Here is a 15,117-nt window from a genome sequence, read left to right as displayed (position 1 = left end):
GAGTTCATTTTTCTACATCGGTTGTTTGAAGACTAGAATATATTTTCTCAACTCAGATCTGCTGGTACTGCGTGTTTACCTCAGAATTGATTAGTAGGAATCATCTTTCACCTCTATTGGTACTTTTCTGTTGAAAACGCAGATACCTGTTGTCTCAGGAGCCCTGTGAAATCAGTGATGTTCTTCCCATTTGCTGCTGAGGAACTGAGGCTTGGAGATGCCGGCTGGGGTGGCAGCTTGGTCTAGAGATGCTAGCGTGTGCTCTGTGCTCAGAGACTTGCTCTGCCCCTCACTAGCCGGACAGCCTCCCGAGAGGTAGTAAGTTCATGTGTCCTGTCACCATACCAGTCAAGAGGTGTAACTAGTTAGTTATTTAGTCAGTTAATTAAAATAATTATTGAGCCCCTGCTCTGGAAATTTGGAGATAAAAGGTACAAGAATTCCCAGTTTAATGGAGCTATATAGGTAAGCAGACACTGCAGACGATGTAGAAAGTGCTATAGGGTGGGGTAGGCAAGCAGGGGTGCCCGGGAGCACAGGGAAGTTTCCTGCTGCAGGCAGAGAGCTTGGGGAAGGCTTCCTGGAGGAGGTGGTCCTTCATCTGAGTTTTGGAGAATTAGCAGGAGTTAGCGAGGAGACTGGGAGAGGGTTGGGGGAAGCTGGGACATTCCAGACAGAGGAACAGCATGTGCAAAGGCTTGGAGGGGTGAGATTGTAGCCCTCTGGGGAACTGCTAGCAGTTTATTTGGGTAAGGGTCTGCAATGCGCCTGGGCAGGGTGGGGAGAAGTGATCAGACGGCAGTGGTGGCCCCATGGGCCCTGTGTGGGGGCCCAGACCCAACCCTGTGCAGGATGGCCAACAGGGGCGGGGATCAGCCCTCACTGGGAGAGGGAAGCCAGCACAGTGGCTCTTCGTGAGGTAGGACTGCTAGTGTCCACGTGTTAAAAGGCCACCTAATTAAATAAGAGAACAGTAAACTCTCCAGTGGTCATCACCGTGATTTTCAAAGAATTTCCAAATAAATGGAGTGAATGCTCTGCCCACGGCCAACTTTTCCCAAGCTCTTCAGAAGGACGGGCTGGGTCGCAGACCTGCTGGGTGCTTGACCTCAACGTCTGGGAATTTGCTTAACTTCCCCAGGACGATGAGGGGAACCGCCCCTAGCCTGAGACTCAGGCCTGGCTCCGTCCTGGCTCGCCTCTCAGCAGCTTTGAGCAAGTGACCTCTCTGAGCATCGATCGCCACGTCTTTGCACTGGGGGCAGAAATCCTTCCCATCGGCGATCACAGGAGAGCTGTGCAGAGCGTGTCCTGGCCCCGTGCCGCACACGGTGGGCGCAGGAGTGGGCCTATCCGCCTCCCCGCCCCCCAGGTCCCCCCACCGCCACCCCGGACTGAGGGACGGAGGGGAGAGCAGGAGACAGCGCGCTGTCCATGGTGAAGCAGGGGCACGGCACTTTTCAAAGTGCTGTAGACTTTTGCAGGGAAGGCCTGGGCCATCAGGGTTCACGGCATCTGTCTTCATCTCAGTCAGTAACTAAAGATGGAGGCCTCGAAGCGGGTGGAGCTGAATGTGCTGTTGTCAAGAAAGACCCTGGAAGGGGCCCATCCAAATAAATCGCAGCTGTTTCCGTCTTCTCCCTTTCTTCCAGATATTTTTGGACACTTATTTTTTGAATAGGAAATATATTTAAAAGCTCTCAAATACAAAAAGTTTAAAGTGGCACAGAGTGGAAGTGTCTCTGCGCTGAAGAGTCTCCTAAGAGGCGGTCACCCAGCCCCTCCCCGGAGGCAGCGGCCAAGCGGCCCTGGGCTCCGCCCTTTATTCCGGACATCAGCCTGTTCCTCATACCCGTAAAATGTAAAAATGGAAAATCACTCACAGTTTCTTATGGATTTATGTTGTATACATCTTAATCTACCACCATTTGTCTACAGTTTTTCCCTGTTAAGCTTCCTCTGTACATTAATGTGTATTACATGGTGACACTGGTAATCCTAAAAACTGTGCTAAGTGTCACGAATAACTATGGTGATAATTTTTTCTCTCAGAATTAATTTTAAAGTCAGCTGCGTCCAGAGGTAAGGGTTGGTCCTGACAAGATCCAGAAGGTTCTCGTCCGCTTGCCCATATGGATCCTGGTTCTGCTGAAGCCCCTCGTGGGCAGCAGGTGTGAGCCCCGTCTGTTCCTCCTAGGGTTCTGTCAGGCCGGGAAGGACCTGCGTCTTGTCTCCATTTCCAATGAGCCCATCGACGTCCCTGCAGACTTCCTCCTCGTGGGGGCCAAGTCCCCCAGCCTGCCAGACCATCTTCTGGTGTGCGCCGTGGACAAAAGGTTCTTGCCGGATGATAACGGGCACAACGCTCTCCTTGGTAAGTTCCTCCTTTGCCCTTCTCTACGGCTCCGGCCACATGTGGGGCGGGGACACGGCAGGCCTTTGGTGGTCGGAAACGGGCCACCTTTAGGGTCTCTTCATCAGCATGTCACACTGCCCCATTGATGACTCTCAGTGGACTATTTCTTTGTGGAATGAAATGCAAATGAGATTTATTTTAAAATATGACTACTTTCCTGTAGAGAGCTCATCATTTAGTTTTAATGTTTTTGTACGTGTATTTATCAAACCTTTCCTAAGTGCCTACCTGGATGAGGAATGACAAACCCTGTGCCAGACCCTCCCAGAAGCCATCAGACGTGAGGCAGAAGGAGAATAAGGCTGAGTGTGTGTTCCTGCCTCCAGAACATTCACATCCTGATAACTGCCGGGCACCCTCCAGCCATTCTCTCCCTTGGTTGACCTCTCACCTCTCAAGAGGTGGTCATTATTGTCCTGTTTTTATAGATGGGCATGAACCTGTTAATGAACTTGCCAGAAGTACATGAGTAAAGGAACAGAGTGAGGATTCAAACTTATGTCTTCCCGGCTCCAAATCCTGCCCTAACTACCATACCACTTGGTTCTGTATCCTGGTCAAGGTCAGCATGGGGAAGCCGTGGCTTTGATCTTTCAAACAACCGCTGGCCCGTGAAGGCCCCGACTTCAGTGCAGAGTTGAGGCCAAGCCTTACGAAGCCTGGCTCCCATTTGTTCAGCCATTTGTTGAGCTCTTCCTGTGAGCCAGGCCCCGTGCTCAGCACACGCCCCTGTTAGTGCAGCCAGATCAGAGAGCTGGGTGCACTCCTGCGTGTGACCACAGGTCGCTGTGTGGCCCCCGGGCCTCAGTGTCCTCATCCACCCAGTGGGGAGGTGACTTCCACCCGTGCTCCTGGCCCTGCAGCAGTCTGGCCCCTTCACCCGGCCCGTGTCTCCTGTGGAGGAGACCTGGGCAGGCAGGAGGGTTGGAATCATCTATTTCAGACGTAGCATCAGGAACAGTGTTTGTTGCAGAAGCGAGTTTGTGAGAGTTTGTGAGAAAAACTTCTGGGTTAACCCCCCGCCCCCCACCACACACACACATTTTCTTCTGTACTTTCCCTGTGTACAAGCATTTAAACCTCCAGTTTTGTGTTTGATACGGCCCCCAAAGCTGGGTAGGTAAACACAGTTCAGTGGCTATTTGAGCACATTTCCTGTCTGAGGCACTGTGCGCAGGACCGAAGGGTGGAGAAGGGGAGGAAGCGAGGATTGACCCAGAGAAGAAAGAGAGACGGTTCCTGCCACGAGGGCCGGGGGGGACACAGCCTGTGTAAACTCTGAAACAAGGCGGATGACTGCTGACTAGGGGAATGGACTGGGCTCTGGGACAATGACCAGGGAGAGAGAAATTTCTAGCCAAATCTCTCTTTAGGCAGGTCCATGGGCTTATTCTAGCTAGTTCTTGAGAACAAGATAATTCCAGAAAATTCACTCTAACAGAGAAGCTCCCGGGGTCATTCCAGCTCTGATTTAATTTGCTTATCAAGGCTGCTCAGGACGAGGGACGAAACGCGTTGGGAGATGGCCTGGTGACTAGGTTAGCGTTTGATCTGGTGCTGGCCGAGGTTTGCCTGAATTCCACCACTTTGTGACTGTAAAGGAATTGCGAGGGTGGTAAATCAAGGAGGTCCTGTGTCTTGAAATGTGGAGACAAGAATCTTTAAGTCTATTCACCACCAGCCCGGTAACAGCTTCGCTCCTCAGGCGGCCAGCGCAGAGGAAGTGGAGCCTTCGTTAATTGCTCGCCAAAAAGCCCTCCAAGGTGGGGACCAGGGGCTGGTTGGTAATAGCCAATGCTTTCTTCTTTTAAAATAACTTTATGCCCTCAGCTTGCACACTTAACACTGTTTAGGTTTCCTGCAATTAACCCTGATGGCTGCACAGGACCTGGTGGCCTCACAGCCCTCTGGGGGCAGGGGCTCCGTGCTTTTTAGGGACCTATGAAATGGAAGCTGTGGAATATCTTGGGGGAAGTAGCAGTTTAGCTCCGCCAGCCCCCCCATAATTTATAGTGAAGGGAATCTTGTTTTCTGTGAATCAACTTAGGGATTTTGTATGAGGAAGCTGAAAGATTAAACTTTAGGTGTGTGTTTCAGTTTTATGATGGTGATTCATCTAAATTGGCTGATAGCTAAGACATAAGAGGAGAAAACATTTAGCTGGGATGTTCATTTCTTAGATGGGAGCAAAGGAGTCCTGTGTTCATTCGGCAGGCGCATAACTAAGCATTTATTGAACGTAGAACCCCGACTGAAGGTGGACCGTTAGCTCGGCCCAGGGCCCCAAAGCCTAGTGGGACCTGGTCCTTTTCTGGGAGCTCAGCTCGGAGATCTGCACCAAACGACCACAGAAATAAAGCTTATAATCCATCTCTGTGCCGCATGCCGTAGCCAAGGGCTTGAAGTGCTGTCGGGTACCCAAGGGTGCACCACCTCCCAGTGGTGGGCAGGGTGTCTCAGAGGATGAGGTGTTGAGGTGAGCCCTGAAAAATGAGTGGAATTTTGCCAGTTGGAGAAGAATAGCAACAACGCCACCAACTGAAAACCAACAGCAGCTACTTTAGAGAGCACTTAGCATGTGCCGGAAACCGTTCTAATTAAGTCAGATGACTGATGTGGTGGATGCATTATCTAGCATTGGTATCTGAAGAAACAAAGGCACAGGGAGCTGGCCCCGTGGCCAATTGGTTAAGTTCACATGCTCTGCTTCCGCGGCCCAGGGTTTCACTGGTTCAGATCCTGGGCGTGGACGTGGCACTGCTCATTAAGCCATGCTGAGGCGTCATCCCACATGCCATAACCAGAGTCACTCACAACTACAATATACACCTACCTACCTGGGTCTTTGGGGAGAATAAAACAATTTACAAAAAAGAAGATTGGCAACAGATGTTAGCTTAGGTACCAATCTTTAAAAAGAAAAAAAAAAAGAAACAAAGGCACAGAGAAGTTAACTGACTTGCTCAGGGTCACCCAGCTAGTAAGTGGCAGGTCCTGAATGTGAACCCAGTCGGAACCATACGCATGAAGGAGCTTGGCATGCTGGAGGAATGGTGAGAACTCCCTGTGGCTGGAGCTGGACTCAGGACCTAGGCTGGAGTGCAGGCTGCAGGGAGGGATCACTTGGGTCCTGCTTGGAAAAGGCTATGGTACCCAGGAAGCCATTTCCAAACTACGGAAGCACAGAGGAGAGTAGAATAGTCTGATGTATCTATCCTTCATCTTTAACAGATACACACGGCCAACCTTGTTTCATTTATAACTCTTCCCTCTTCTCTACCTCCTGAATTATTGTGAAGCAAATCCCAGACATCATGTCATTTCATCTGTCAATATTTCAGTGTGTATCTCTAAAAGATAAGAGCTTTTTCTTAGAAATCTAATACCATTGTCGTATCCAAAAAATTTCACGATAATTCCTTAATATTGTCAAATATCCAGTGTGTTCCCATTTTGTCTTATACTTTTTTTGCAGTTGGTTTTTTGAATCAAGATCCACACGAGATTCTCCCAAAGCATTTGATTGATATGTCCTTTAAGTTTCTCTTAATTTATACGCCCTTCCTTCCTGGTTTTTCCCTTACAGCTTATATTTTGAAGAAACATTGGGAGTGTTCAAATAAGGTGATTACCATGTTTTAATTTGTGTTTTAGAAAGATCTCTTGGAGGTCATGTGAATAATTGCTTTTTATTGAAAGGGAGAAACTGAGGCAGGGGAAGCAGTAAGGAGCCAGATGTTATGCGTCCTGACATTATACGTTTAAAGCTCCTAACATCATGCTGTCAGCCACCCTAGGCTCTGTCCTGTCTCCCCACGCCCATCTCCCCTGGCCCATCCCCGTTTCCTCTGGAATACTGATAGGCTCCTGGGCTTTGCCTGCCACCCTGGTAGGGCCTTTGCACCATATGCCCCTCACTCGCTGCCCAGTGCACATGCTTGTCCAGGTGGCTCTTCCCAGGCAGACACCGTGGAGACACCACAGACAGCATAGCCTCGGAAGCCCGTTCAGAGACACAGAAGGATCATTTCCACACTCGATTCGAAATTTGGCCAGAATATCAAGGTGGGGGGCTATGGGCATATTTTTTCCTCATTTGTTGTCAGGCTACCTTCATCTCCACAAATAGGATTGTGATGGGACTAACAGAAATCCAAAAAGTGAAAAAGGTAAGCTGCCCAAATCCCACCACCCCGCAATAAACATCCTGTCTGGTTTTGCCCATTTTCTTTTCCGTTCCCTCCACGTGGGGCTTGACAGTGGTTGTTACAGCTTGTGTTCGCAGCAGAGATGCAATGCTAGATTCTGTGTTGTTCACTTACTGTGCTTCAGTCTTCCTGGTTTTTCCCGAGTTGCTGTTCATTTCCAGGGGACGGGAGGGTGGCCGTGGAGCTTGCTGGGTAAAGCACGGGCTGCCCGTGCCGGCACCTCCCTTGAAAGGAGCACAGAGATGCCTCTCGCCATCCGACTTCTTCAAGGTGCAACTTAAGTCCCGCCTCGCCAGGAGGCTTTCCTGGAATTGCGGTCCTGACCGGCTCCTGACCCTCGCTCCCTTCTCCCTCTGCACCGCGTGCCGGAAAAGCAAGTTCCAGCCTCGCAGAGGTGCCTCCTCTCTCGGAGCATCAGGCTGTCCGTCTGTGAAAGGGGGAGTGATTTACGCCATGCGCGCTGTGGTTCTGAAAGCTGAGCGGGCCCCTCTGTGAAGCTTTACACTCTAAAATGCTGCCCGACTTTGAGGGACTGCTGTTATTACTGTCCATGCTTCTGCTGAATACTCATCACTGCCTCAGTATGGAGTGAGTTATTCGTGTCTGTCCCTTTCTCCTAACAGTCAGGGGCCATATATTTTTATCTGTCTTCCTCAGAGCCCCTGGCTTAATTCCGAGCAAGTGTTCTTTGAGTGAGAGCTCATGACGTATTTGTGCTCAGAAATATTTGTTAAATTTGCATTTGGCATGTTAGGTTGACAGCTTGGATCAAGTGACTGCTTGCCCTGGAGCAGCGGCCTGGACCCAGCCTCCCTGCGCATCAGGCGTGTGGTGGGAGGGAGGCACCCACAGCCCAGGAAGGCCTGAGGTGCAGGACCGGTTTGTGACCACTTGTATCTAGCGTGGTGGTATCAGCAAGGCCTCCTTGGACTTGTGGCTCAAGAAGGAAAGATCAAACAATGGTGGGCATCCAGAGCCACCCTGAGGGTTGGGGGGACCCCTTTCTGCAAAGGGAGGGGTCTCAGCAATAAACCTGGGCCTCCTCCAGCCCGCTGTAAGCCATGTGCTCAGAGACCACCCGGTGCGTCGGAAGGAAGCACTGTGCATGCTTCAAAGAAGAATCATGTAACTGGTTCTGGAAGGAAGCATGGGACCCATTTAGTCCTTGCCTTCCCTTTTGTGGTTGGGAAACTGAAACCCGGAGACACTGAACCACGTCCCCCATATCTCACGGCACTGTGAGGGGCTGTGCAGGGTCCGCCTTGAGTGTCCTTTCCCCCTGCAGTCTCCTTTCTAATACAGCACGCTGTCCGAAATGACACTTACTGACCACCTATTGTGCCCTAGACGCCTAGTGGGCCCTTTACCTTCCTAGTCCTCCTTCAAGATGGATTTTTGTGAGGAGATGGCATAGCAGGGAGGTTCAATCCCTACTCTGATATTTCCTACCCCGTACCCAAGGGCCAGTTACTGCCTCTGTCTGTGTCTCGTTTCCCTCATCCATAAACTGGGGATCCTACTACGCATTGTTTTATAGGGCTTCAGGAGGGTTAAATGAGGATGGTTATAATGTAAAGTGCTTGGCACCATGCCTGGCATGTGGTCTGTGTGCAGTAAATGTTCGCTATTATCATCTTGTTTATAGAGGAGGAAAGCAAAGCTCAGAGATGTTAATTAACCTGCCCAAAGTCACATAACTAGTGTGGCGGGATTTGAACCCAAGTCCTTCTGGTCCCCAAGTCTTTGCGTGCTCCACTGCAGTCAAGGGGGATGGAAAGAGGGCAGGAGCTTTCCTTCCAACAGAGGGGAGAGCCTGGCTGGGTGGCCAGCACCCATTCAGAATGCGCTTCTTAAGCAAATGCTCCCGGCCGTGCTAAATGCCGCTCACCTGGACCTCTGGGAAAATCCCACAGTGCGGCTGTGTGGTCACGAGAGAGTCACTGCTAGGGAATATTCCCGTGACGGACTGCTTCCTCCCAGCTCTGGGTGCCTGTGCCTGGCAGGAATCTGGGGATTCAGGCTGAATCCCCTGCTCTCTAGGCCTGTTTTCTAGAGGTGGTTATAAACTGTCAAGTCCTAAGGTAGGTTTCCAAAGAGAATGGCTTGTTTTATTCTTCCTCCTGAAAAGTTTTATTGCCTTTCAGACAGTTTCCTGGAAAATTAGAATTACCTCACACGTTCAAGCTGGGGTGTTTTCAAGCACTTCCCTGGTGTCCTGGGGCCGGTCAGTAAGTGGCCTGTGGTTTTCTCGGTCGCCCCCTCCGTGACCCTGGATCATCTCGCAGAGGAGCAGCTCATTCTTCTAGCCAGAAAGTTTTTGCCAAAGCAGGAGAGCAGTTTGCTTGCTGGCTCCCTACATACTTCACCGTAAGAGCCAGGGTTTCCAGTTTCCTTTCCGAAGCCCAGGAGGAGCTCCTTACGGGTCTGCGGGTCCCATCCCTGCCCCTGGCATGGAGCCGTGGTCCCACAGCCCACATTTCTCATGGGGCAATGGCCTGTGCTCTATTTGGCTGTTTCTCAGTGGCACCGTCGGCCTTGGCAAAGTGCTCTTAGCATCCTCGGTCTTGCAGCTCTGTTTCTTGTTCATCCACCTTTTCAACCATCAGGGTCAGAATCCCTTCCAGGGGGCTTGGAAGGCTACTCAGGGTCTTGGTCTTAGATGACAGTGGAGCTGTGTCTATCTCGAGGTTCCCAGGTTGGATGAATATAAACATTCGGTTATCACTTCAGAGTGGACGCAGAAATCTCCCTTTCACAGTTACCCTCTTTCTTCTCCTTCCTGCCTCCTGATATTTTCTGACTGTCTATGGCATTCCTGGGGCTGGTCTGTGCACATACATCTGCATGCACAGCTGCAACTCACACCTACACACAGTCACGCCACCATCCCAGTCCTTTGGAAGCATGGGGATAGTGCTGGGAGGAAAGACCTGAATTTCAATAACTTTATCACTAAGGAAGAAGTTGCAAGGATGCTCTGGGCAATATAAAGAGCTGGAGGGGTTTGGAGAACAGTGAGACCTGGCCCTTTGGGTCAAGGAAGGTTCTGGAGGTGTGTGTGTTTGAGCTGGGCATTGAGCGATGGCAGGAAGCATGCAGGTGGGGCATACGTGAGGAAGAGTGTGAGTCTGGAGGTGAGAGGGTGGTGGGAGTGGGCAGGGGGAGTCCAGCTGGGAATTTGGTGCAGCAGAATGAGGAGCAGGAGACAAAGCTGGAGGTGAGGGTCGGGGGCATTGGGGGCAGCCTTGAATATTGTGCTTGTGGGTCTAGACTTCCCTCTCGTGCTGGGATCGAACGCATCACTTTCCCTCTCTAGTTTGGACTATGACTTTCCCTTTCCATTTTGGAGGTTTCCCAAGAGAAGGTTTTGCTGTCCTGACGGACTGGTTGCTGTGTCAGCTAAACTGAGTAAACCATCGGGATGACAGTGAATGGCAAGAGCGACACTGCTTCTCTGTGTCTTTGTTTCCCTTCCTGTCCCTTTAAAAACAAGGAAATACAGAGCGCAGTGTTTGACATTTCTCTGGTCCCTTGTCTGTTTGCTCTGGTGCAGAGGGAGTAGGATTCTGGAAGGTTAAACAACCCTGTACCTGTCCTGTGGCTAGACCGTGAGATTTGTCCTTATTTCTGAGGCCTTTTGGGGACTATTAAATTTGCCTAAAATAAAGTAAATCAGAGAATCCAGTAGGTTTCTTCAAGGTCGACGTCTCATTTCTGTGGAGATGTTTTGAACCTTCACTGACTGATGTTATTTTGAACACTAGCCAGAGGCCTCAGAAATACTGTTCAAAAACAGAGCTGACACACACAACTGCGTGGCCTAAATCAAAATGATGTGTGTGAACTCGTCAGCCAGAGATTATGATGAAATAAATTAGTCTCAGCTTCAAGGTCTTCCTTACTAAAGGACCTTGTGCTGTAGAAACCAGACACACCGTGGGCAGAGCAACATCATAAGGAAGAGCTTCTTGAGATAGTGAGTTTGAACCAGAAGGGTCGTCAGATAGAATAGCCAAATCATCACACTTCTCTCGTCTTAGCCAACGGTTCTGGTGAGTACAGTTGGAAGAGACTTACAGTTCATGAAGGTCTTTTCAAGCCTATTCTCTGGATTTTAATAGTTTGTAGGAGGTGGTTTTGTCATTGCCACTGTGTAGACAGCCGTCCCAGAGCCTCACAGTGGTGGGAACCTCTGCCGACAGCCCGACAGGCCCGTTCTGGCCTCGGGCAGCAGGATGCGGCCGCTGCGGGAGCCTCATTCTGGCCGACGTCTGCCCTCCACGGGCTGCTAAGCCCGCAGAATTCCCTCCCCGCTCTCCTGGCCGGGCGTTGTGGAGCTCTCTTGTTTCTTTTCAGCAACTCATGGGATCGACTTACTTGATTCCTAGATGGAATTTTGGACTCTCAAGAGGTCTCCCAGTGTATCCAGTCTCTGTGATCTGATTGCTCTCAGATTCGGTAACAGGCCAGCACCACAGCAAGTGGGGGCATAGCAGATCACCGCGGGTACTTGATCAGCATACACTGCTGAAGGGGACAGTTCTTGGCCTGTAAAGCTCGCCCTCTGCATAGGCTTTAAAATATGCCCCTAAGCAGGTTCAGCCTTCCGAACTTGCCGGGGCCCATCTCTATGACCAAGTCTTCTAGGTTCTTCTGTTGAAGCCAAGGCCATCTTGGCCCCTGGGCCACATAAGAGGATGGGGACCTTTGCCCCATGGGATTCTCTGGTTGGTGGTACAGGACATGAATGGTCAGAGTTTTGCTCATCTATGTCTTGTTTGGACAGGACTTTGGAGGTCAATTGGAGACTTTCCTGGTTTGTTTCCTCCTCCAGGTTTCTCTGGGAATTGTGTTGGCTGTGGAAAGAAAGGCTTCTGTTACTTCACGGAATTCTCCAATCACATAAATCTTAAGTTGACCACTCAGCCCAAGAAGCAGAAACACTTGAAGTATTACCTGGTCCGCAATGCACAAGGGGCTCTAACCAAAGGACCTCTCATTTGTTGGAAAGGCTCAGGTAAGCGGTTCAGTCTGAAGCAGGTGGGTGTGAAGGGTATGTGTGTGTGAAGGGGGTGTGTGTGTGTGAAGGGTGTGTATGTGTGTGTGAAGGGGGTGTGTGTGTGAAGGGGGTATGTGTGTGTGAAGGGGGTGTGTGTGTGAAGGGGGTGGGGTGTGTGAGGAAGGCAGGGTGAGTGAGGGGTGTGTTGTGAGGGAGATGTGTGTGAGGGGGTAGGGGTGTGAGGGATTAGGTGTGTGGGGGGTGGGAGATGTGAAGGGGTGGGTGTTATGAGGTAGTGAGGGGTATGAGAGGGTAGGGTGTGTGAAGGAGGTGGGGGGTGTAAGGGGGTGGGGAGTGTGAGGAGGTAGGGGGTGTGAGGAGGTGGGGTGTATGAGTGATGGGGTGTGAGGGGGTGGGAGGTGTGAAGAGGGTGGAGTGTGTGAGGGGTGGGGGATGTGAAGAGGGTGGGGTGTGAGGGGGTGGGAGGTGTGAAGAGGGTGGAGTGTGTGAGGGGTGGGGGATGTGAAGAGGGTGGGGTGTGAGGGGGTGGGGGGTGTGAAGAGTGTGGGGTGTGTGAGGGGGTGGGGGATGTGAAGAGGGTGGGGTGTGAGGGGGTGGGAGGTGTGAAGAGGGTGGAGTGTGTGAGGGGTGGGGGATGTGAAGAGGGTGGGGGATGTGAAGAGGGTGGGGTGTGAGGGGGTGGGGGGTGTGAAGAGGGTGGGGTGTGAGGGGGTGGGAGGTGTGAAGAGGGTGGGGTGTGTGAGGGGGTGGGGGATGTGAAGAGGGTGGGGTGTGAGGGGGTGGGAGGTGTGAAGAGGGTGGGGTGTGAGGGGGTGGGAGGTGTGAAGAGGGTGGGGTGTGTGAGGGGGTGGGGGATGTGAAGAGGGTGGGGTGTGAGGGGGTGGGAGGTGTGAAGAGGGTGGGCTGTGTGAGGGGGTGGGGGATGTGAAGAGGGTGGGGTGTGAGGGGGTGGGAGGTGTGAAGAGGGTGGGGTGTGAGGGGGTGGGAGGTGTGAAGAGGGTGGGGTGTGAGGGGTGGGGGATGTGAAGAGGGTGGGGTGTGAGGGGGTGGGGGGTGTGAAGAGGGTGGGGTGTGAGGAGGTGGGGGCTGTGAAGAGCGTGGGGTGTGTGAGGGGGTGGGAGGTGTGAAGAGGGTGGGGTGTGAGGGGTGGGGGATGTGAAGAGGGTGGAGTGTGCGAAGGGTGGGGGATGTGAAGAGGGTGGGGTGTGAGGGGGTGGGGGGTGTGAGGAGGGTGGGGGGTTTGAGGGGGTGGGGTGTATGAGGGGTGGGGGTGAGGGGGTAGGGGTGAAGTGGTGGGGTGGCTGAGGGGTGGGGTGTGAGGGTGAGTCCTCCAAGCGAGGGAAGGTGGCTGTCTGCATGACTCTGGGGGGAGACTGCTCCACAGTGGGCACCATTGCAGGCAAAATGTCAGCCCTGTGAATTAAACGCTTCTTGGCATTATGGGTGTTTAGTTTATAGTGTCAGCCTAATTGTACCAGACCTTGAAAAGCTGACAGAGGGCACACCATGCTGTGCCTTCTTGTGGCAAGTATTTGGGACAGAGGTTCTCAACCGGCAATGTCTAGAGACATTTTTGTTTGTCATGACTGAGACTGCCCCTGGCATCTAGGGGGTGGAGGCCTGGGATGCTGCTAAACGTCCTGCAGTACACGGGACAGCCCCACAAAGAATGATGCAGTCCAAGATGTCCATGGTGCTGAGGTTGAGAAACCCTGATTTAGAGAAAGCTTGGCTTGAGTAAGCCCTCCCTGAACCCATGCCAGCTGCACAGTCCTGGTCCTTGAAGGAGTGGCTGGCTCCCCACCTCCCTTCCCTTCGCCCCTGTTTTGCCATGGCTGCAGCCAGCCATGGTGGGAAGAGGGAGGGGGGTTGGATGTCAGAGGCCCAGCCTTAGGTCCTCACAGGGATACACCCCACTCGACCAGTTGTGGAAGGACATGTCCTAGAAGGGTGCTTAGTGAGACGACCAGGAGAGCAGCCTCTTGTCCCTCACTGGTCTGTGTTGGTTCACTTCTGGTGATCTGGGATCTCCCAGCCGGCTTCTCAGTAGAAGGAAGGGGCTTCAGGAGGGGCTGGCTCCGGCATTCCTCTTTCTGCCCCCTCCCATGGCTCTTTTCCTTCCTCTCTCATTTTCTGACATCGTTCGGTAAATATTTCTTGAGCTACTACTACGTGCCAGCCATGCTCTAGGTCCTGGGGAGGCAGTGGTTCCTCCCCTTGTGGCACCAGTTAAGGGTCTTTGATCACTTGCTGTGATCAGGCACCTCACAGGTTAGATACGCCACTGGGAGGTAATGTTTCTGACAGAGAGAGACGTACAGGACAGGGGTCATTGGCTGTCCCTTTACGTTTGAGTAAGACTGTTCTTCCTGTGGACTTTAAGGGCAGCGATTGGATGGCTCGTTTGTACAATCTGTTTTCCTCATTTTCCCAAATTCTCAGCATTGCTCCCACCCCTGACAGTCAGCCCGTCCCTCACACAGAACCCCCAGACCTTGGCATGGAGCCCTGAGGGTAGTTGCTCCCCTCCTCACCCGGCTGCCCTGGAGCAAAGACTGGGATGGCATTAGCATCATTACAGCCAGCTGCGTGTCTAGCTTTCCTGTGGGACAAGCTCTAGTCGAGGAGCTCATTTCATACCTGCTGGGGGCAGCGAATTGGTTTTCACGCATGCCTCTTGCCCCCTAGAGTTCAGAAGCCGGCAGACCCCCGCCAGTGCTTGTTCCAGTCTCTTCCCACCCCTGGAGAGCTCCGGGCCTCTGGCTGCTTTCCCCAGTGAGCCTGTTCCTGGCACGAACCTGAGCGTCCCGCTGGGAGCCCAGCAGGCAGGTGAGGTGCCCAGTCCACGGTCCTGGAGGGCCAGCAGCCCTGAGGCTCGATTCTGCACCAGAGTTTCTTCAAGATGAATCAGGGGTGGGCGTGTACGTTCTCTTTTTCTACAACGCCTTGAAAGAGGTTCTGCATTCCTGTCTGCTATGTACGTGACCCCCTTGTTGGTGGGATGGTGCGTTAGGAGCCCCCCCTGCACCCCCAAGATCACAGGATGGAGCTTGCTCTGTAACCAGCACTAAGTCGGTGCTGGAACTGGGTTCCTGGAACGGCTGGATAAGACAAGACAGCGCCATTTACCGTGTGCTCCGTGGAGCCCCACTCTACGTGTGTATGTCATGGAATCCTGACAGTCACCCCGCGAGCAGGCTTTAGTGTCCCCATTGCACTGACCGGGAAATTGAGGCTCGTAGCTGCTTGCCTAGGATCTCATGGGCAGTGTGTGTATCAAGATTTGACAGCAGGTGTTTCTGGTTCGTGCGTTTGCCGTGTTGCGGTTCTGAACAGAACTGAGAGCTGTTATCTCAGGGGAGAGCGGCTGTCTTAGGGACTCCGGGGGTGGGTTGTCTCCCTCCCTTCTGCCCAGAGTGTCGGTAGGAGGGAGCCGGGACCCCTGCCCTTACCTGGCTCATCACATGGATAAC

General features: G+C 52.4%; 1 protein-coding gene across 31 annotated transcripts in view; it reads left to right on the top strand.

Annotated features, from left to right (window-relative positions):
- Positions 1 to 15,117, top strand: part of GREB1 (growth regulating estrogen receptor binding 1) — a 141,888-nt gene that overhangs the window by 70,044 nt on the left and 56,727 nt on the right. For 20 of the 31 annotated variants that reach the window (XR_011426592.1, XR_011426593.1, XR_011426594.1 and 17 more), the window contains exons 4-6: positions 2,198 to 2,374; positions 11,459 to 11,641; positions 14,333 to 14,473. Coding sequence is in view for 20 of the 31 variants with exons in the window: in XM_070236668.1 (XP_070092769.1) it covers positions 2,198 to 2,374; positions 11,459 to 11,641; positions 14,333 to 14,473 (501 nt within the window). In the remaining 11 variants the exon portion in view is untranslated. Of the gene's footprint in view, positions 1 to 2,197; positions 2,375 to 6,522; positions 6,586 to 10,521; positions 10,677 to 11,458; positions 11,642 to 14,332; positions 14,474 to 15,117 lie in introns of those variants that run through there. The other 11 variants (XM_070236683.1, XM_070236682.1, XM_070236681.1 and 8 more) reach the window with 4 other exon arrangements.

Source organism: Equus caballus, chromosome 15, assembly GCF_041296265.1.
Source record: "Equus caballus isolate H_3958 breed thoroughbred chromosome 15, TB-T2T, whole genome shotgun sequence".
Lineage (NCBI taxonomy): Eukaryota > Metazoa > Chordata > Mammalia > Perissodactyla > Equidae > Equus > Equus caballus.
Note: the sequence above shows the minus strand (reverse complement) of the source record. Positions and strands in the feature narration are given on the sequence as shown.